At 39.2% G+C, this 21,075-nt stretch overlaps 2 protein-coding genes and 1 long non-coding RNA gene across 4 annotated transcripts in view; 2 read left to right on the top strand and 1 right to left on the bottom strand.

Moving 5' to 3' along the window:
* The window catches only part of LOC306986670, a 392,716-nt gene that overhangs the window by 265,809 nt on the left and 105,832 nt on the right, over positions 1-21,075 (bottom strand). The gene's annotated exons all lie outside the window — the stretch shown is intronic.
* On the top strand, positions 523-13,087 carry LOC306986494 (uncharacterized protein). The gene is given in 5 exon segments (XM_079589791.1): positions 523-1,050; positions 5,775-6,007; positions 6,010-6,118; positions 7,230-7,547; positions 7,632-13,087. Coding segments are annotated over 5 exon segments (1,437 nt in total). The 5' UTR covers positions 523-704; the 3' UTR covers positions 8,063-13,087.
* Positions 13,996-19,388, top strand: LOC306987372 (uncharacterized protein). 2 transcript variants are annotated; one of them, XM_079591574.1, is made up of 2 exons: positions 13,996-14,536; positions 16,714-19,388. In XM_079591574.1, exon 2 carries the CDS (start codon positions 16,871-16,873, stop codon positions 18,359-18,361), a length of 1,491 nt encoding a protein of 496 aa, XP_079447700.1. In that variant the 5' UTR covers positions 13,996-14,536; positions 16,714-16,870; the 3' UTR covers positions 18,362-19,388. The 2 variants fall into 2 exon arrangements, with proteins under 2 accessions (XP_079447700.1, XP_079447701.1); XM_079591575.1 differs by lacking the exon at positions 13,996-14,536 and adding an exon at positions 14,581-14,874.

The raw sequence follows: 21,075 nt of genomic DNA, 5'->3' as shown, positions 1-21,075 counted from the left end.
CAAAAAAAACCCTATAATTATTTTGAAAAGTATAAGCTGGCAGGCAGCTCAATTTCATCGCACCATGCACCACAACATGCGTTTGAATCTGTAATCTACCATGATACTCGCCCAGCTTTCGTCTTAGATCATGCAGCGTCTGTTTTACCGTAACCAAAGTAGAGGAGCGCACATAAAACGATTTGTAATAAGTATGAGCCAATGCTGGAAAATTGAAATAGCATCCGCGATAAAAGTAGTGCATAACTGGATATAATAGGCAATAACTGAGTAGCTATGGGCTACTTAACGTTAAAGAGTTTTATATTGATCGGGTCATGCGACCTCGACCTCAATCCAAACTACAAAACGTCGGATGCACAAACCTACTAACGGCGAATGTTGAATCGGCGTTTTGCAATGGCTTGTTTCTGGGTTATGTGCGCAGGACGTTTTCAAATTTGGGGCAAAATGGCGAAGTGGTCGTCTGAGGGAAGACCTCTAATGTGCTTGTGGACTACTTTGACTCCCTGTGCGACTTTACGGTGTGGATTACGGTAGAGCCTACTAAGGGGTGTATACATGTCCACGATGTGTTTCTCGCGAAAGGGGTAACTGTTGGTTTTTTAGGCAGTTGTTCTGGGAGACTTCTGTATATTTAACACTATTTTGGGGGGTGGGAAGTGGAAGAATGACAGAGGTCTTCCAACGGAGCGGTTGTAAACATGAACGGGTCCCTCTACATTTCGTTTTTCCAAGGTCAGCTGGAGTCCGCACTGGAGCAGGTTGTGCAGCTCGCCGTTCAGGAAATCACCAAGACTGTTGGGGCCACTTTGAACTCAATGCTATTGGAAACAGCCACCAAAGAGCAGGAAAATCAGCGTTTAAGGGCAACCCTTCAGTCTCGGGAGCTAGAATACGGAGGGAACGGGAAAAGCAATGCGTCTAAAAGAAAAACAGACACGAACGATGGAACAAAGCAACACACCCCCAGTCAGAGCCATGGTCAGAGCTCTGAATGTGGCTATCAGTCTGAAACGCTCAGGCGTGAACAGAAAGGGCGAGCAGTTGGTAAGGCTAAAACTGGGTTTTTATTGAGTAGAATATAACTAAATGCCTTTCATATATTGTGCAATAACCTATGTCATTGAAGCGCTTATGTTTACAATGTTAATCTGACTCGATGGCTTGGTACGCAGTGACGAGGTTTTTAAAACAAGGGTAAACACCATTTTGAACGGAAGGAGGAAGTCATAATAAACTTAGTCCCTTTTTTTTTTTTTGCACCCATGCATTTCAATTCCCTAATTGTGGTTAAACGCCCCTACATTTCAGAAACGTGGCACGAATTTACCAGTTGTTAAATCCAAACTATGCCCTGATGGAAAATCCAGCTTTAGAGGGTGTAACTGTTAGTTGGTTTCTTGCTGGCCATTAGCTGGTTTACCAGACATCATGTTTCAAAAACTAGCTTTCTTGCTGGTCTACAGCTTGCACCAAATTATGACCTTATTAGACCAGCTAACTACCATCTACCTTGATCTAAAAACATTACCAATAGTAAAAGCTGGATTTCAGTCTTATTTGTAAGTCTTACTTATTTATTTTCTTGCTGAAGTTCAAATAGCAATTAAGATAAACTCTTATCGGGCTGTTTTTAAAACCTCTGTGGAAGGAAGTGTGTGGAGAAGTCTGCAGAAGTGGGAACAACAAGCCATTGTTTTAGACAGAATGTTTTGTCTTAGTTGAGTGGAAGCGTATCATTTAAGGAAGTTTTTGATGTCTGGTCTTTGAAATGAATCTTTCATAGCAGTCCTCAGGCCTGTGTGGGCATGTACACATAGACAGTTTGATGTTTGGAGTGTGGCTGAATTGTTATGACTGCTGCCAATGGCTGGTTTGGGTGATGACGCTTCTGTCGTTGAGCTGCTCCTTAGCGCTGCTTTTCATACTGCGGTGACGGTAGCCATGGGGAGGGTGTCCTTGCCTTGCATTTTAGCCAATGGATGTGGTTAGACGAAGCCACACCTTCCAGACCCTGCGGAGGGTATCCATGGTTGGGGGTTGAGAGGGGGGTATTCATTCTACAAAAGCAGGGGCTGCGGCCAAATGACAAAGGAGCCCAATGATACGCTTTGCATGTCAACATTCTATGGTAATGCATACGTTTTTTCAGCAATGCCCATTCAATTTCTTATAGATACACCACTAGACTAGAGTCAAATATCAGATATTTCCTTTTACCTTGCATACAGTTCAAAATTGCATTTGAATAGGTAAATCTTGCGGCTTTCTTAAAGTCAACATCAGGGCTCAACAATAAGCATGACCCACTAACCCGGTGTCAGTGTGAGATCGTTCCAGGCCATTTGAAACCACTGCTTTGTTGCCACTGAAAAACTTTTTATGCCTAGCAGACATAATCTGATGTATTTTGTGATTGTTGCAAATTCAAAATCTGCAGACAATGCAAGAATGACTGGCGACAGTTTTGGGAGCATCAGAAAAGGAACGTTTTAACTACAAACCAATTAGTAATATTTTGCAGTGTTTGCTATCGTTTTCCTTCAAAATTAATTTATGGAGTTACATTAGCTGTGTAATTGTCAGCCTATTTTATAATCTTTTTGTAAAGACATATATTTGTGAAGAGAACTGAAAACTTAAGAAAACAACATTTTAATGAAAAAATATATATTTATAGCAAATTAAAATTGATCAGGTTTTTTTTTATTTTAGAAATGTATTTTTATATTTGCTAGAAGTAATATTGTGTTAAATATCTTAAATTTTAATACTTTTTTGTTTGGTTATATTTTATGGTTGAGCCCAAAAAAATCTTTAATTGTTAAGCCCTGAAAATTAAATCGAAATGGATTTTAATGCCTTTTTTTAATGCTTGTGAATAATTCACAAGTTCTCATTATTCCAAAGAAATAAAAGCCTCGGAAACTACTTTTTTATTTTTGATTGTTGTCACAGAGCGCTCTTACTTTTCAGGTTCACTCTTGGTATGTTTGGTTCGATTAAAACGAACCCTGGTGCGTTTGCTCTGTTAGTGCAAATAAGTGTGAACGCTGCCATCTGAACCCTGGTGCGCATCATCAAACATGTATACTGAGATCGCTGAAAAGATGGGTCTCGCTCCGCTTCCAAATGAACTCTGGTCCGGTTTAAATGAAACATAGACCAAAGACATGTGAACGAACCAAAAACAGGACAAGAAACAAGATTCACCCTTAACCCTAAGCAAGAATGCTCAAGAATTCCTTTTTTTCTCATCATAGTCACGATGTTGCCCATCACTGTTCGGTACAGGCGTCAGAACCGCGTCTCCTTATAACATATCTTCATTTGTGTGTGTAATGGAGGGCTTCCTGCCACTATTTTGACTCCTTTACACTTTTTATAAGCTCTTCACGAGTTCTCAGCTGGTCAAATAACCATCATATGTAAGCTACGCACACACACAACGAGTGCATTTAGCCCAGAACACAGCAATGTTTTGGATGTTTGATAAGTTCTGTTGCGAAATGTACATAATAAAAGCCGACCAATCAGGTTGTAAACATATCCCTATGCCTTTATTTTCAACATCTTTAGGTTCTGTGTTAAAATGCCAATGTGAAGACAAGGACTAAAATTTTTTTTTTTTGTGGTCCGAACCAAGCGAGTTGAACTACAAGTGTGAACACCCTGTTTATACCTAGCATTAAAGAAGTGTTTTCGTCATTCTGATCACAAGTAGAAGATGATAAATACAGGTGTAAATGGGGTCTTAAGCCCTATTCCCACGTGATAAGTATTACCTGGTGACCTCTAGTCATTTGTAATAATTGGGGAGGTTGTCTGTGATCTTAATCCCATGCGAATCGGCCATGTCTGTAATTTGTAAAGTAAACATTCCTCCGCAAATGACCTACCATATTTCGCAGAACACTGAGGTCCTGTGATGATATTATTCATCTTTCGCGAAGAATGGAGACTGCGTTGGAGTGTTTTGATAGTATTTTGGGTGCTGGGTCATATCGCTGTAGGCTACACCATACAACTATACAATTTACAAAAAGAATATTTAGATGGAGAGGAATAACATGTATAGGAACATTCTTCTGTTTATGATATAGCATACAGCTAGACCGACCTATAATAACGACATTTCCAAGCAATAGCCTATTGACATCACAGGCTTCGCTTATCCCGTGCGAGTGCGCCACACGAAATTCAGATGTGGGTGGGTAATTTCTAAATCACACGAGGTCCCTGGATAATACTAATCCAGTGTGAATAGGGCTTAAAACAGTTTGAGCTTGTCCACTTTAGATCACTTCTAGAGGTAGTCGAAAACGCATTCGAACCACAAAATGCGTAAACAGTATGGGAAGCGTGCTAGCTAGATGGGATTTAAACTTTGTCGGCTGAAGACCTAATTTTGGTTTGAAGACGAAAAGCATAGCTTATACCAAGCATAATGTACCATTCCTGATACTGCAAGCCCTGTTTACACCTGGTACTACACTGGTCAGTCCGATCACAAGTGGCCAACGCTAAATACAAGTGTAAATGGGGTCTTCAACGTTTTGAGCTTGTCCACTTTGGACCACTTCCAAATGTAAAGTGATTAAAATTGGACAAAAGAGACAAATGGGTGTGTGTATCCCTCGTCTACTTGTGATCCAATTGACCAAAACGCATCTTAATTTCAAGTATATAAACAGGGCCTATTTGTATGATCCATCCAATAGCCAAAGGATCAAGTCAAGTCATGCATTTTATTTTTCTTGATTATCCGGTTTCATTTTGCAATTCATCACAATACAGAAATAAACTGGTTTGTGAATGATATTTCATATTCCCTAGAATATGTTGCAGATTTTCATCATTAGTGTGAGCTGTGGTGTCAAATTACATAGGGTTTAAGAATTAAGTAAATCTTAGCCAAGTTTGATATCGACAGCTAATGATTTAATAGTTTAATGACCGAATGTATTCTATATTTACTTCAATCACTAGTTTTATTGGAAAGTTTTGATTGGACTACCTGATAATTATCTTATACAATTAACATCTGCCCTGCACTGCAGTACTGAAGGATTTTGGACTACTAGGGTACGGTTACACAAAGTTTTTCCTTTGCGCTCTTCACGTACAGAAGACAACGTTGTCAAAACTATCCCCTTTTACACGGATACACGAAAACGGCTAAAAGCGCTGTGTTATTCATGCTAGGCAAGTAGTTGGTGATGTCTCTTTGTAAAGAAACTCTACGTGTCTGTAGACTGAACACGTAATATGCATGCACATGACGTCACTGTTTCTGCAAATTCAACAGTGGTATCATTTTCCAAAACGTGCATTTTGAAACCCGTTTTTAAAGGTTTGCGTTTTTAGGCCCCCAAACCGTCGTTGTTATGCCAACTGTTATTATATACCACTCAATTTGATACAGTATGTAACAGAGGTCCAGTGCTCCATCTCTCTATCTCCGTGAGAGAAACCCTTTGGTAGTAGTGACATTCTTCTTAGATTGCTTTAAAATCTTGACAGTGTAATTGAGGCTTTAAATCTGAACTTTTGCTTGCTGAGAGTAAGGAGGGAAGCAAATTGGTGTGATTCTCATAAATGTCAGCCAGCGGTCTTATTTGGTGCAGTTCGCTGCGGTGTGTGGATGGTGCAGAGAGAGATTGGAGGGTTTATTTGCAGTAACTACCTGTTTGTGTCATAAGAACCTCACCGTATAGATTTTTTCTAAGTAAATATATCATGATGTCCCCCATTTTGTCTCCATTTTTAAGGTCAGTTAAAATCTGTTATGGAACGAGTGCTGGAATTCGCCGTTTGTGAGCTGACCAGAATTGTGGAAGACAGCTTTGACGACCTGCTCTTGGAGTTCACCAAGAAGGAGCGGGAAAACCAGATACTGAAAGAGCAGCTACAGGAAAAGAACATAGTGGCAACCAGTGACGTGGTTGCTGTGGTACCGGAAGACTTTGAAAATGACTCCGCCTCTCCAAGCGGTTCCAAAGTAGAAAAGCTAGAGTCGAAAGGCCTGCAGGAGTAGAAAAGCTAGAGTCGAAAGGCCTGCAGGACCAATCACCCAAAAAAGGATGGGAAAAGGATCAGACTGAGCCCACCAATGGTACAAAGTTCAAAAAAACATTCTTGCAATTAAAAGTGTTTTTTTTACTTATAAAAGTGTAAAGTAGGATAGAATTGCTTCATGTTTGTTTAGAACAATGTTGGAAGAATTTCATCCAAATGAATTGTGCCTGCTGATAACATTGTTTATTTGCATGCAAGGTCTGTGTTGTTTTAGCACACGGTTCACTAAAAGAATTATGAAAACCAGGTAACTGTACAAATGCAATTTGTTTGGTGCAGTTGAACTGTCTTTCAGATCAGTTCTGAGAGCTAAGTTGCGGAGGATTCAGCAGACTACCCTGACATTAATTCTTTATAACTGAATGTCAATGTAACAGTGTTCCTACATTGTGATTTGATATCAAGTTGGATATGCAGCTGTTTGGCATCATTTTCTTGTGATTTGACGAATTATAGCTCCCAGAATCAATAGAAAAATGCACATAAACATCTCTTTTAAGCAAAATATGCCCATTGTTCAAAAACAGCAACACACCAAAACTGAATTTCCCCTGTTATTAACACATTATTTTGGCACGCCTCCGTTTATTGTTCAACAGTGCACAGACCAGAAACAAAAATACTTTGTTTTGCCATCTGTTCTTTGGGTTTCATTCAGAATTCTATTTTTAAGCTCCTATGCAAATCGGATTTAAATCTGTCTCGAATGCGTTTCGGAGGGCATTTACACCTGGTCTTTTCATGATCGGATAGCCATCCGATCACAGAAAACGCATGACGTGGTCAGGTATAAAACATGAAACATGTTTGAACATGTTTGAAACATTGTTTTTCAGTTACTCTAACAATTTAATGCTAACTTGTAATTCTAAGTTGTTGCTTTCAAATGAAAAATCACTTTGCGAAATGTCCCAGGTATTTAAAAGCGATTTCTACATTATTTACAAATTAAATACAACTAAACTCCTCTAGATACTTGTTTGCTAAATCAGCAAGCTAAGTTTATTTGGATTTCCGGTTTAGTGCAGTGCATAACCATAAGTATAACCATAATTATGACCTTGTTTTTAAATGGAGTAAATTAAGCTTAAAAATAAGTAATTGTTCTTCATTTCCTCCTAAATTTTTTTTTTTTTTTTCCTCAACAGAACCAGACAAGCAGACTGTCATTACAGTAGCACAAGACTGGGTGCCCATCCTGGACAAAGTCTTTGGGCAGAAGTGGTGCAGTGACTTCTGGCAAATCAAAGAGGTCACCACCAGTAAGGAGGAGCGCACCGAGCTGAGCTCAGGCTCGGTAACTAACATGGACAGCCTAATTAGAGAGACGCTCATGCCGTCTTGCTTGGCCACTCAAAGGAAACTGGAGCTTGAGGTGGGGCAGCCGCCCTGGTTGCAGGTAGACGATATGGAGGTCGTTTCTCTATCCTCAAACACTCAAGGCTTTCCTGTCGTCAGCTCCACAGGTAGGGGGCGCTGTGCTGATGATCTAGTGCGGTTATATTTTAAAAGCATTCCAACGTTTCAAGTCGCTCTCTTTTTATATACAGGCGACAACTCTCAAATCAGATCCCCGTCTATGTTGCAAAGACTCCTGACGCTTCCATCCCAGCTGCTCGAGGATGACGATGATTCCATGGATGCTGTTCCCAGTCAAGAAGTGTCCGTGGACCCAGCTGATTCGCAAGTCGACAAAGGTTCAAAGAGTAACCAGCCGAATAAGACAAAGGAAGTTGAGGATAAAGACGAGGTGGACGACGAAGATGACGACGAGACGATGGGCAGGTGTGAGTCCTCGAAGCCCAAAGGTAGGAGGAAATCCCATGCTTGCAAAGAGTGCGGCAGAAAGTTCAGCCGACCGCATCTTCTCAGAGCTCACCGGCAAACGCACGAGGAGACGCTCAACCAATGCCCACAATGTGGAAAGAGTTTCTCCCAGTCTTCAAGGCTTCAGGCTCACTTACGGACGCACACGGACTAAACAATATGAGAGCGCGTAGATGGAGCAAATTCAGGGGAAATTTAGCAAATGGAAAGGGATGCTTTTCAGAGAGGAGTCAGACTTTCAAATTCATTTCAAGTAGGGATGCTCCGATCAGGATTTTTTTCAGCCGATACCAATTACCGATTTCTTATCATTATCAGCCGATCCTGATCTTTTAAGCTTTATATAAGTGATGTGTACGCTCTCTGTTGACTGTCATTGTTAACATATTTTTTTTCCAGATAAAGTAATACCACAGATGCTGCCTTGGTTATATTATTTACGGTAATTTTGTAATTGTTTTAACCGAGAATCAAATAAATAAGCACAAGTATTGATTTGAACATTTTGATAGGCCATTTCAAAAAACGGCTTACTCAAAACACCATCCATATTAAGATACTTTGGATTATTAAAAAGCCTACAAGACTTTATAACTTAACATAATTTTCTGGCTGTCAGTCAGTGCAGTTAGATTGTTGCTCCACAAGATGTTGAAATTATTTTAACATTGAGAGCCACTTTACAAAGCTTAATCGATTAGCAACGAGTCACCTGGGTTACTCTGAAGCTGATGTTTTTCTTCAGTGGCGTTAAGTCAATGCATTGAACAGAGCTGACGCCAGTCATGGGAAATCCCCTTAAAAGATTGAAAGGATACTACGACAAAGATCGCTTTCATCTTCTGACAACTGATGGTAAACAGATTTTTTCAAAATCCTTTCCCTGTCGCTGTGTGTGTGTTTGGAGGAGGTGCCTGAGCCCTGCCTCAGACCCCGAGCAGACGACAGAGGCATCAGGTTCGTTATAGACCTTATTCACAGCAGCATCATCTTTAATTTTTTACGGGAATGAAAGCAAGGCTGTGAGGGATAGACATACATCTCTTCAGTGGGTTGTACTACTAATTGGTATGTGTTTTTGACATCACCTGTCATGATGCTGCTCTGAATACGGTCTGTTAAATCCTTTAGCCAATGTTCCTACACGTGATATTTCGGGACTGCAGAGCTAAAGTTTGACGTCATCGCGTGCTTTACGTCATCAAATTGTGATCGGTTTGTGAGATCGGATCTGCGGGCGATCTATCGGAGCATCCTTAGTTTCAAGTACTGAAGGAAGTACAAAAACTCGTAGCCTTTGCTACTTAAAAGGTACTCTGACATACAAGGATTTGTCATCTGACATGATTTAAAATGTTCTTTTTTACCTTTGTTTTGGTTCCCTAATTTTGGGGGAAATTGGAAGAAACAAATACCAGTAACAAGCTGTGTACACCGTGTAAATATCAGAGTAGGGCTATATTGACATCACAATAAGGATTGAAGAATTGGAAGAATTTTCTTTTTCCATTTGGTGTAATCTTTTCATAATATAAGTTTTAAAAGATCTTAAAACTTTGTAAATATTTCCAATGTTACATGAAACTATCATGGAAAAGGAAAGGAGAGCAGTTTGCTAGATCCCTTGCAGCATGGTGGTCTTGTTTTTTTATTTGTAACTTTTTAAATGTGTAAAAATGAACAAGAGATAGTGTAATGCGTCTCCTGCGATCAAATCTACCATCTTTTCCTTACAGACTTATTACTCAACATGAAATACCTCTTATGTTCAGATGTCATACTGGATTTTTTATATAATTAAGGTTTTGACTTGTATGTCCGATTCTACATGTTTTCTTTAACCTTTCACCATGGATAGAGGATGGCTTACAGTTTTCGACTTGAAGTTGCACTATTGTCATCATTGCATGACGTGCACAAACAAGCTGTCTTCAAGAGGCAAGGAGTCTAAGGATGAAGTTGGTGTTAGGACAAGAAAAGTGCTTTGAAATGGTTATTGGAAAGAAACTTGACCCTAACCCTTCATATTCTTGTTTCAGTGACTAAAAGCGGATCTGACTTTCCCAGTATCCTCAACTAGAGTAGTGTCTTCCTGTACTGATTACGTTGTAGTGTTTGCATGGCTCTACATCTTGAACTTTGAGAAAGGATCAGTTGCTGGTTGTGATATTTGGTTTTCCCAGCATCGGTGACATACATGTAAATATGGAGTCTTCCTTATGGAAGCTGTTATCTACAGTTTTCAGAGAGGCAGACGAACCCTGCACTTACAATTTATGCCCTGTACTGAAGGGAACGCTAACAGCGAAGTCCTACTTGTTACGCACATTCCCTGAAGATTTACAATATCATCTTTGTCGGTAATAAGCATGATGGGAAAAAAGTACAAGGTGTTACTGTTACTTCTTGGATCAATACCTCATCGATGGGACCATTTCCTTTGGGACTTCTGCAATATCAGGAGTTAAGGTCCTGTTCAAAAGAAACGTTTACAAATGGAACGGGACTTGCTGTTGGGCTACTTTTTATTTGATTGTGCATTTAAAAATGTGGCTTATTTTGTTTAACACTACCTAATATCTCTGTAGGAAGGTACCAAGAACTTTCGACCCAAAGATTACAATGAAGGGAACCTATTTGAACATACATGCTCTTAAAAGATTGTAATTTGTTTTTTGTTTTGTTTTTCATTATGGGCAATTTCATGTTATTTAATGAATCCTAAGGCCCTGTCCCAAATGGCACACCATGGTCTTGTGAACTTACAATGGCTGCATGTCAGTTTAGTCCACATTAGACTCGGAGGAACATTGCAAGGGCTTAGGGTTTCATTTGGGACAGGGTCTAAGCTTATTTTCAGGTTTATAAAGTATCTAAAGGTGTGTTACACTTGGCATGTTTGGTTCGAAAAAAACGAACCCTGGTGCGATTGCTCCTGTTAGTGCGGTTCATTTGAATAAGTGTGAACGCTGCCATCTGAGCCCTGGTGTGCCTCAAAGAAGTGGGCCGAGACCGCTGAAAAGATGTCTCGCTCCGCTTCCAAGCGGCGTCTGGTGCGGTTCAAATGAAATATGAACACAACATGGACCAAAGAGACCAGGTGACCGCTAAGCGGACCAGGACTAAATGTGTTTGTTTTTTTTGGTCCGAACCAAGCTACAAGTGTGAACACACCCTTAACTTCGTTCGTAGACTATAATGAAGTACATCATCTGTTGCTAGTGCCCAGATTTAACCGTTCAATAAGCTGATTCATTCATTGTTTAGCACCATGCTTTTGCTAAGAACTTACCAGAACTCCTCCTTTCTCGTGCTTAGTGCTTTCATCTGAACAGTCAACTATAGATATTGTAGTAGTTCTCTTTATCCATGTTACTGCTAGTCAGATCTGACTTCTGTGTAATTAAGATTGTTAAAAAAATGTTGTTTGTTCCATCGATGCAGGAGAACAATACTGGAAAGGGTTAGTTCACCCAAAAATGAAAATACTCAGACATTTCTCAAAATATCTTTAATGTTCCACACAAGAAAGTAAGTCACACAGGTTTGGAACATGAGGGTGAGTAAATGATTACAGATTTGTATGTTTTGGGTGAATTATAGTTGATTGATCCAAATGACTGAACAGGGTCTGGTGATATTGTATATTTCCATTTGTTCTGGGTTACAATAAGCAATTTAAATTAATATTGAAGGACTAGAATTTTGCATTTAAGTGAATGCAGTGAAATGGCCCCATGTACACCCATCTATTTATCACCATGAATTAAAGAAACTGCGCATGTAAAATATCTTTGGGGTTCAGCTGTTTATTCTGTTAATAATGGTGAATGTGTGATGCAGTCTCTTGTAAAAAAAAGAAAGAAAAAAAAGTTGGCAACTTTGTGCGGTATGTAGTGCCTAAAATAGTTTGTTTGTGTGTGCGTGTCTGCAGTCACTGACTTTCCATGAAGTTGATCATGATGATAATAACTCAATTGACCAGCATTGATATCTTGTAAGAATGCTTCTTTTACCTGTTCATTTTTTTACCATTTTTTTAAATGAAAATCAACAGTAACCTTATGCCAAACAGTCAGAAAAATGAGTTCTAAGAGCTTTGCAGTCATTCACTCTCCCAGAGAACTGCATTATTCTTACAAACTACTTGAGCATTTTGATGTTTTGTTATATGTTTTGCATGATGACTCCTTTTATCTGTTTTTATTAAGAATCTGTATAGCTTTGTATTGAAAAGAACTCTTCTTCAGACCAATTGGATCAACTATTTTCCATGGATCATGTTTAGTAGTTTTCTGTTGTGTTAGAGTAGCTCTGAATGGATTATAGAGGATCAGCATTTGACCAATAAATGCCAAGTATTACATTTGTACCAATTACTTTTCCTTTATTTTTTATTTTTTTTACCCCAGTATATATTTTGCACTTATTCCACACATCCATACCTCAGTTTTGTTGTTAGTCTGAAAGCTTTGCATGGAAATCCGATTGTTTGTTTGCTCAGTTCATTACCTCAGGACCTTTTCACATATAGTTGCATGTTGAAAATAGACAATTTCGAGTGTTCCGTTAAATTTTAATTACTGCCTTTTCGTTTACATCCAGTAATATTTTTGTTGAAATAAACATCTCTAAATTGGGGGGGAAAGTGTTAGGGTGATTAATGAAAACTCTACTTAATTCATATTTGTTACACTGTAAAAAAAATATATGATCAATAAGTTATGACAACGTATATTTTTGACAATCATTTTTTAAGTCAGTTTAATGCAATTTAAGTTGAAATTACTTAAACATCCAAGTTGATTGTACTTAAAAAATATAACATACCTTTTATTTTTTTTACAGTGTAATTTACAGAAAATCATTGTATGATCCAGGTAATTATGAACCACATACACAGAAAATCAATACTAAATCCAATTATTTTCAATGTTGCACAAAATTTGGTCAATGATCAGAAATTGTTACTAGGTAAGTTGGGTATATTTGTTTTTGGTTGAATGGTTTTGATTGGTTTTACATCTTAAGAATGCCTGTTGTAACCAGCATTTACTTTTTCCAACAAAACAAAAAAAAAAAATGTTTTTCTATCACTGAAATGTCTTTTAATGTGACTTGAAGTAGTTGTACATTTGAATTATGGCAATGCATTAAAAGGTAGAAAATTGCATTCATTACATCCTTTGTCATTTTTCATTCTGAGTCTTGAATTGTACCTTGTATCATCCATACAATCTGCTTCCTTCATACAAACCAGTGCACTTTTGAGTTGGGTGAGTTTCTAAACTCTATGGACTACAGCTGAGATCATGAGAGATGAATGTTTTTCCGAAGCCTGGATCCACAGATGGGCAAAAGACAACCAAATATATATCCCTAAGGGTGTTTTTCTAATAAATTCTACAGTTAAGTCCTCCAGCTAGATGCAATTTGAAAAAGCCTTCCTGTTTGATGCTATTGTGATGTACTAAGCAGTAACAGATGTGTGACGCTTGCAATTTGATTCATATCAGTTGTGGAAATTGCTGCATACTGCAAGGTAAACATTCACAGCATTGTTTCTTAGAGCAAGTGACATATCCAATTGTTCTTTTTTAAGAAAGAACATAGATAAATATATAAAGTTCTTCACACATTTGTGAATGATAAAGGTTGAATTGAATGTGAATGACATCTGTTTTTGTATAGATGTCATTCAGTGATAAAGTGAGACACTGATTATCATATTATACTTACATTTATATTCTCACATTTGTTACCCACTTTTTTTGCAGGTTAAGAACCTTGTTTGGCAAATGCAATATTTGATTTATTGCATTTTTCATTTGTTTTGGCTTTGTAAAACATCCACAGCACACCTCTTATGCATTTTAATTGATGAATTTTTACCATTTACTCTTAATATGTTGTAGACTACAGCCATTTATATTTTGTGCATAAAAACATTTATATTAGGCTATATAGGCATTTTATTAATAAAAGACAAAATAATAGAATCAAATGATATTTTCATTTATTACTAATGTCCCACTTGTCATTTGCAATGGAATGCAGGTCTCATAATTTACACATCATTGCTTGATGATAACCATGCAATATCTATCCACTTCATAACAACTCTGGAGTGTCCGAGCATGTGATGCTCCTCTATAGCACTCAGCTTTTGTCATGAGGAGTAACTGCTGATGTGTGTTCCTTCAGATGATGCATGATGATAGCACTTAATGAGTAAGAGTGTGAAAAACATCTGGTTGCACAAAACACTATTTGCTTAGTACGTGCAGATGTTCATTTCATTTCCCTCGACCGTGCGTCCTTTGATAATACGCACGAAAACGAGCATTTGTCGGAAGTAAACAAAGTAGCTGCTCAGAAAACGGTAATGCTGCGCGCGCATTTACATTTTTACGACGGAAGTACAACGGCTGAAACGGAGGAAAGCGACAACTGGAGTGAAAACGAAGCGGAATTAGTCAATGAGAGGGAGGAGAGAGGGGGAAAGAAGGAGTGTGTGCGACAGGGAGGCTGCTGGACGCTGGGGCCGAGGTGGACGTGGCGGGTCCGGCAGGGGTTTGGTGTGGGTTCCGCTTCGGCGCGTTGACGGCCGAAAAAAAGCAATGAACAGGTAAAAAATCGCCGAGGCGTCCTCACGAGCGTTTTTTATTCGCGTTCTCCTGTCTTCATCTTTTTTTCCTCCTCCTGTCTCTCCTGATAGGTAGTGATGAGAGTGTGCATGTACCGCGCAAGTCATGCAACTCACCACATACGCTCTTCTATCGCAGCGAGCGTTTCGCATTGTTATGCAAAGGTGAACGAATCGACGTTTGCGTTCGAAAGTTGCAGCTGGCTCAACTTTCCCTCAGCGGATCGTTCTGTTGGCTGATGCAGCGACGTTCAGCTACAAACAAGATGGCCACTGGCTCGCGCATGCTGAAGCTGTGGCATTTTCACCCTCCTGTCTTTGTATGTTCTTCATCATCACCGCTGGAAACACCGAAACGCGCCCTGCATGCCGATATACCCGCTATTCGCTATTGCTTGTATAACACGTTCGCAGTTACCAGGCGTCGTGGATTAAACGGTTCTCGCGGTGGGAAAAAAATTGCAAAAGATTTATTGTGTGCAAAAACGCCGCCAAGATTCAAGAAAGGCAGCAGAAAAGTGCATGATGCGTGGCGAACTAGCGAAGCTACATTTACTAGTTGCTTAGTGATTCTCGTGGGGGAAAAAATCAACGAGCCCTTTTGATTTTACAAAGTACATCTACGTAAAGTTTTCTTATCTTTTTTTTTTTTTTTGTTCTGTCTTCCGATTTTTCGCTGGCCAAAAATGTGTACTTCTAGACAGTCGGCACACACAATTACACAAATGACGCGACGACGTTGTAATTATACACTTATAAGCTTGAGTCTCCCTCTTTTGTTTTGTTCCCGCACACATTTGCTTGGTATTTATATATTTGTGTAACTACTTCATAAAAAATTCTGATGTAAACATCTGGTTGTAATGATTCTCCAATGTGTCAGATTGACTTGACATCTTGATGTGAAGATGCGTGTCATTAACAGGTTAATGTTTTCTTTCATAGCTGATGCTATAAGTATTTATTAGTGTAAGTTAGCTACAGCAGAGCAAAAATATACCAAAGGTGCTAACTAATTTTGAGTTTTGCATAAACAGGTTTGTCACATGCATTCAAGAAACAGCCATTTTGAAATTACTTTTGAAGTATGTGCAAAATATCAAATAATGTGAATCGGTGTTTGATGTAGCATTACTTTTAAAACTTTTGCCCGTAGTGTAGATAAAATGTTGACAGCTAAAGTCCTGCACATGGTGCTTTCAAGTCGTGTCAGAATAATTGCATTCGTGTGTTCAATCCAAATGAATGCCACCAAATAAAAATTACCAGTGGAAAACTGAACATCATAACCGAATCAAATCAATAATGAGAGAAGCAAATGGCTTGAAGTCGTAAGATGTAATTTTGATTAGTACAATTGTACGTTCTTCATTGTACAATATAGTTTTTTTTTTGTTTATTGTTTATGAATTGCAATAAAGCTAGTCAGTTACCAGGTCTGTGAGGAAACTTTGTGAATAAACTATATTTCCCATCATTCTCTGTTGCATATAATTAGATAGATAGATAGATAGATAGATAAAGCATCAAGTACACACCTAATGTGCATCCTTTGCTCTTCATTATATTTTATTAGTGCTGCTATAAAAAATGTGTTCGTTGAGAAATAAAAAAGTTCACTATATGAAATTGTCCACCTAGTCTCAACTTAACTCAATCTTTATTTATAAAGTATATTCAAAACTACCAAGGTAGGCCAAAGTGCTTTACAGAAAAGAAAAAAAATACATAAAACATTATATAGAAAGACCATAAACAACTTTTATAAATCATAATGCCCAAAATGACAAAGTTATTCAAATACCACTGAAAATAAGTCAGAAGTATGATTTTAAAGACATCAATACAGTAATGGATTTAAATCTTTAATGGAAAAACCATTCCACAGAAAGAACAACTGTTGCTAGGCGTGTGTTGGTTCTCCTCCGCCTTTGGTAATGCGTTCTGCACTGGTACATAAATTTACTGTGGAACACAGCACCAAAAAAATGATTTGATGTTGACATGGGATCAAATGTGCTTTAACAAAAGGATATGACATTTTGGTACCATTGTGCAAAATCTTTGTGAAGTTATTATATACTAATAAAGGGACATTCAATTGCGGTTTAAATGCTGTACATTGAATGTTTTTCTTTGTTTGTTTCCTCTCCATCCAGGAGCCAGGGGACTCACGGTTGTTCCTAACCCAGTTCAGAGGTTGCCTTGGCAGCAGTGACAATCCCTGCTCAGGAATCCCGCTTTTATCTCTGTGAAAGCAAGGTATATTACTCATAACGGAAGCTTCGGTCAGGCGGTGGACTAGCTTCCACCAGGATGGCTGAGTTGGAGACAGAATGCATCGGTTTAGGACTAAATAATTTGGTGTCGGAATGCGACTCTCCGCCACTTGACTCTTTGCGAGCGGATTGCGCCACGCCGACCTTAACCATGCTCTCGTCAGAATGTAGCACGCCTACGCTCAGCTCGCTGGCGTCCGAGATCGTGGAGCCCATGGCTATGCTGCCGTGCATCAAAAGCGAGCCCGACCTCGACCCCATCTGCACAGTGGACCTCTCGGTGATTCAGCCGCTGTGCACGGCCGAGCTGGGCTCCGAGCAGATCAAGATGGAGATCAGCGGCCTCGACTACATCAAGTCGGAGCACCACAGCGACCTCCATTCCTTCCACAGCACGGAGCTGGACTCCTACAAGTCACACTATGAACCCAGCCTGGTGTTCGACTACATCACCCACGTCTCGGACAGCCTGGAGTACATCAAGTCGGAGCAGCATTCGGACCTGCACAGCTACTACGCCAGCGAGCTCGGCGCCATCAAGACCGAGTACGAACCCAACCTCATGTCCAGCCACATCAAGACGGAGATGAACGGCCTGGAGTCAATCCACATGGCGGAGCTGCGGACCGAGCTCAACAAGCTCCGGCCCGAGACCGTCATCGACGGCATGGGGAAAATGGACTCGGATTTCCCCTCTGGAAACCTTTACGAACTGATGTCCGTCCAGGCCAACAAAGCGCCTGCTGCGCACAACCAAACCAGCACAAAAGGCCACGGGCCACGCAAACCTCGCAACCTCACTGGTGAGAAGCCGTTCTCTTGCACTCAGTGCGGGAAGAGCTTCAGCACCCTGGGTAACCTGAAGACTCACCAACGCATCCACACCGGCGAGAGGCCTTACACTTGCTCCCAGTGTGGGAAGAGCTTCGGGCAGGCCGGCAACTTGAAAAGGCACCAGCTCATCCACACGGGGCAAAAACCTTACACCTGCGCACACTGCCCGAAGGGTTTCACCAAAGCGGACGACCTCCGCTCGCACCAGCGGCTGCACACGGGCGAGAAGCCGTTCAGTTGCGCCGAGTGCGGAAAGTGCTTCAGTCAAACGAAGGAACTCAAAGCCCACCAGTTGAGCCACACGGGAGAGCGGCCCTTCTGCTGTTCGCTGTGTGGCAAGAGCTTCACTAAAGAGACGAGTTACCGCAATCACCAGCAAATCCACACGGGCGAGAAGCCGTACAGCTGCGCCCAGTGTGGCAAATCTTTCAGCAATTCAGGGGTCCTCAAAACACACGAGAAGATTCACTCCGGGGAAAAACCGTTCGGCTGCACCCAGTGCGGCAAAAGTTTTGGCCGCTTGGGACATCTTAAAGCACACCAGCAAATTCACTCGGGCGAACGGCCGTACACCTGCCAGCATTGCGGGAAGAATTTCAGCCAATCAGGTCATCTCAAAGCACACGAGCAGATTCACAAAAGAGAACGGCCAGATCTTAGCAGTGGCAGCAGTCTCAGTAACGACAGTAGCTGAAATAAAACCTCATTACATCTCAAAAAAGTATTACTCTTTTATTTTATTTTATTTTATTGCTTTTCACTTCTTTTTTAGTTTCTTTTTTTTCCAAATAAAAGCTACAATATATATATAAATATATTATAAAATATATATGTTTCATTATGTTTTCATACCTTACATCTCTTCTTTTCTTAATATCTTCTTTTGGTTACAGTCGTGACTGATTTTCTCTTATGAAAGTGTCCATGTTGGGATCGGTGAGCTTACAGAGAGTCTTTGTATCTTGTCTGATCTGTGTCGTAGTGAGTGCCATTCTAGTTTCTTTCCTCCAGTAAAATACTCAGTGTACACGTTTATTGATAATATGTAATTCCTAAACCATGTACTGGAATGAATTATTAAAGAAACTAATGTTAAAAAAACGAAAACATCTGCTGTTATTTTTGAAACCGAGTTTGAATAGGTTTCTCACCTCTCCCTTTATGTACAGCAATGGTTGATAAATGCAAATGTAAAATGGTTGGTACAATTTTTATTTGTGTATCTAATGACAATAGAAGGAAGATGGAAATTTAAGGCTGGTGTGTGTCGCCTACTTGATTGTTTGAGTGTGGCTATTTTGGGATTTATTGAAAATATAATCTGTAACTCTTGCACCCAACTGTTAAAAATGCATCAATGAAACCATGACAAACTATTTCTGCACCTGTGGGTTTTGGTCTACTTCCAGTCCAGTAAAAGCTGGATTTAATGTAAAAGATTAGTGGTAGAAGAACAAATTCTACTCTTAAACTCCTTTTTTTTCTTCTTCTCTTATTAGTTCCCAGTTTCTGTTTAAATGTTTTGTGATTTTTATATTTACATGGCGTTCTTATGAGTCATAAAGTGTTTAGGACCATTTGTTGACTGTAGCTCAATCTCTGTGGAATTTCTTACACAGAGGTGTTTGTTAGAGAGAGACAGGGAGTGCACATATGTTTTCAATCAAATTTGGTTTTAAAAATAGTCCATCAGCAAAGTAAAGTTTAGCCATCAAAAAGTTCTGAACTGTGGAGTTATTTACATCAGATGTATTTCAGACCAAGAGATTGGTGATTTGGATTTTGGGGTAAATAAAAGCAGACATTATGCAAGAGCATTCATCCCGGAAGTTAAAAATGTTATCTCTCTCTCTCTCTCTCTCTCTCTCTCTCTCTCTCTCTCTCTCTCTCTCTCTCTCTCTCTCTCTCTCTCTCTCTCTCTCTCTCTCTCTCTCGCTCTCTCCCTCTCTCTCTCTCTCTCTTTCTCTCTCTCTCCTTCTCTCTCTCTCCCCACACACATATTAACTTATGCGTGTGTAATTTCAATGTGATTCCACGGCCCAGTCTCCACATGTTTTATCTCTGGCGCTAATGATATTCGCAAGTCCTGTGAGAATCGCTGAACTTGGTTTGTTTGACTCCAAATAGTTATTATGGATGTTTATCACCTAATTGGTGTCCCAATAGCCTCATCATTCACAAGGGAGCCCGTCTAAAGTAGGCTAAAGTAAACTTAGCATGAACTGAAAAGATTTTGATGTTTTTTCCCCCCAGCTGTGTGTGGGTTAAAAAATGACACATGGCAACAAGGATAAAAACCAACATATGGTTAATTTTTATTTTACAGGCAGTTTTATTGTCTGTGCATGGCTGGAGCTGCATTATAATGTTAAATGATTTACAAGTGAAAGTAGTTGCCAGTAGGTTTATTTTTAAGGATGTGGACTGATAACACACAGAAACATAAAGGCTTAATTCCCTGCTGTTCCTGGGCAATTATCCATGCAGTTAGTGAACTAAATGTATCTTTAAGGAGTTGTTGTACTAACCACAATGACTTGAAGCTGTGTTTTGCCTATAATGGTCTTCTGAGTCAGATCTGTATTCTCGCTGCTGGCTGATATTTTATATTGATATATTTTGCAACATTGGATACCACAGAGGATACAAAGAGTGCTGTGTAGGAACTGGTTACATGTAATCTGAATTAAGTACTTTTAATTAGAATATATTACGTTTTAAAATACTCGTAATCAGACAGTTACTTTTATATTGATTACTTGATGTTATTCTCACAATTAATTATTATTCATAATTAATTGATTCTCCCTAATGTTACTTTTAAATGTTGCTTTCTTATACTGCTTGGTTACAGAAGGTCTTCAGGTTTGTGGAATTACACACAAAGACCGGCCACTGGTCATGAGCCTGAAATCACTGAAAACTGAGACATACAGCATTTGATCACTGGATTTACACAAATCATTTCAAGTGCATTTCTAATCAGCTTCTGACGACCACATTAATTATTATTTAAATAATCACCCAGTGAGTCATTTAAACATGTATTAGCTACTGGAAGGCTTTTGTTTTGCAAACACATTAAAATGTTCAAATGTCATTTCATATTTACATGCAATGCAGTGATTCCCCAAATTTTTCGGGTTTTTTTTGTCACCTGAACCTCTTTGAGCTAACTAATATATTTACTTGAAGCACTAATAATAGGTCACTAATAATAATGCATTTTGGTTAACGGGTTTCTGATGTCGGTAATGGTCACATGACATGTAGGTAAACAAATTAAATATTGTTTTTAAATATTTTTTACTAATTTTATTTAGAAACACTTTTATAAATCACTTTTAACACTTTTACTTTTAAGATTTTTTTTTAAAAATATTTAAAAATATTTTTATTTGTATTCTT

This window comes from Phoxinus phoxinus, assembly GCF_949152265.1.
Source record: "Phoxinus phoxinus genome assembly, chromosome: 19".
Taxonomy (NCBI): domain Eukaryota; kingdom Metazoa; phylum Chordata; class Actinopteri; order Cypriniformes; family Leuciscidae; genus Phoxinus; species Phoxinus phoxinus.
This window is presented reverse-complemented; position numbering and strand designations above follow the sequence as displayed.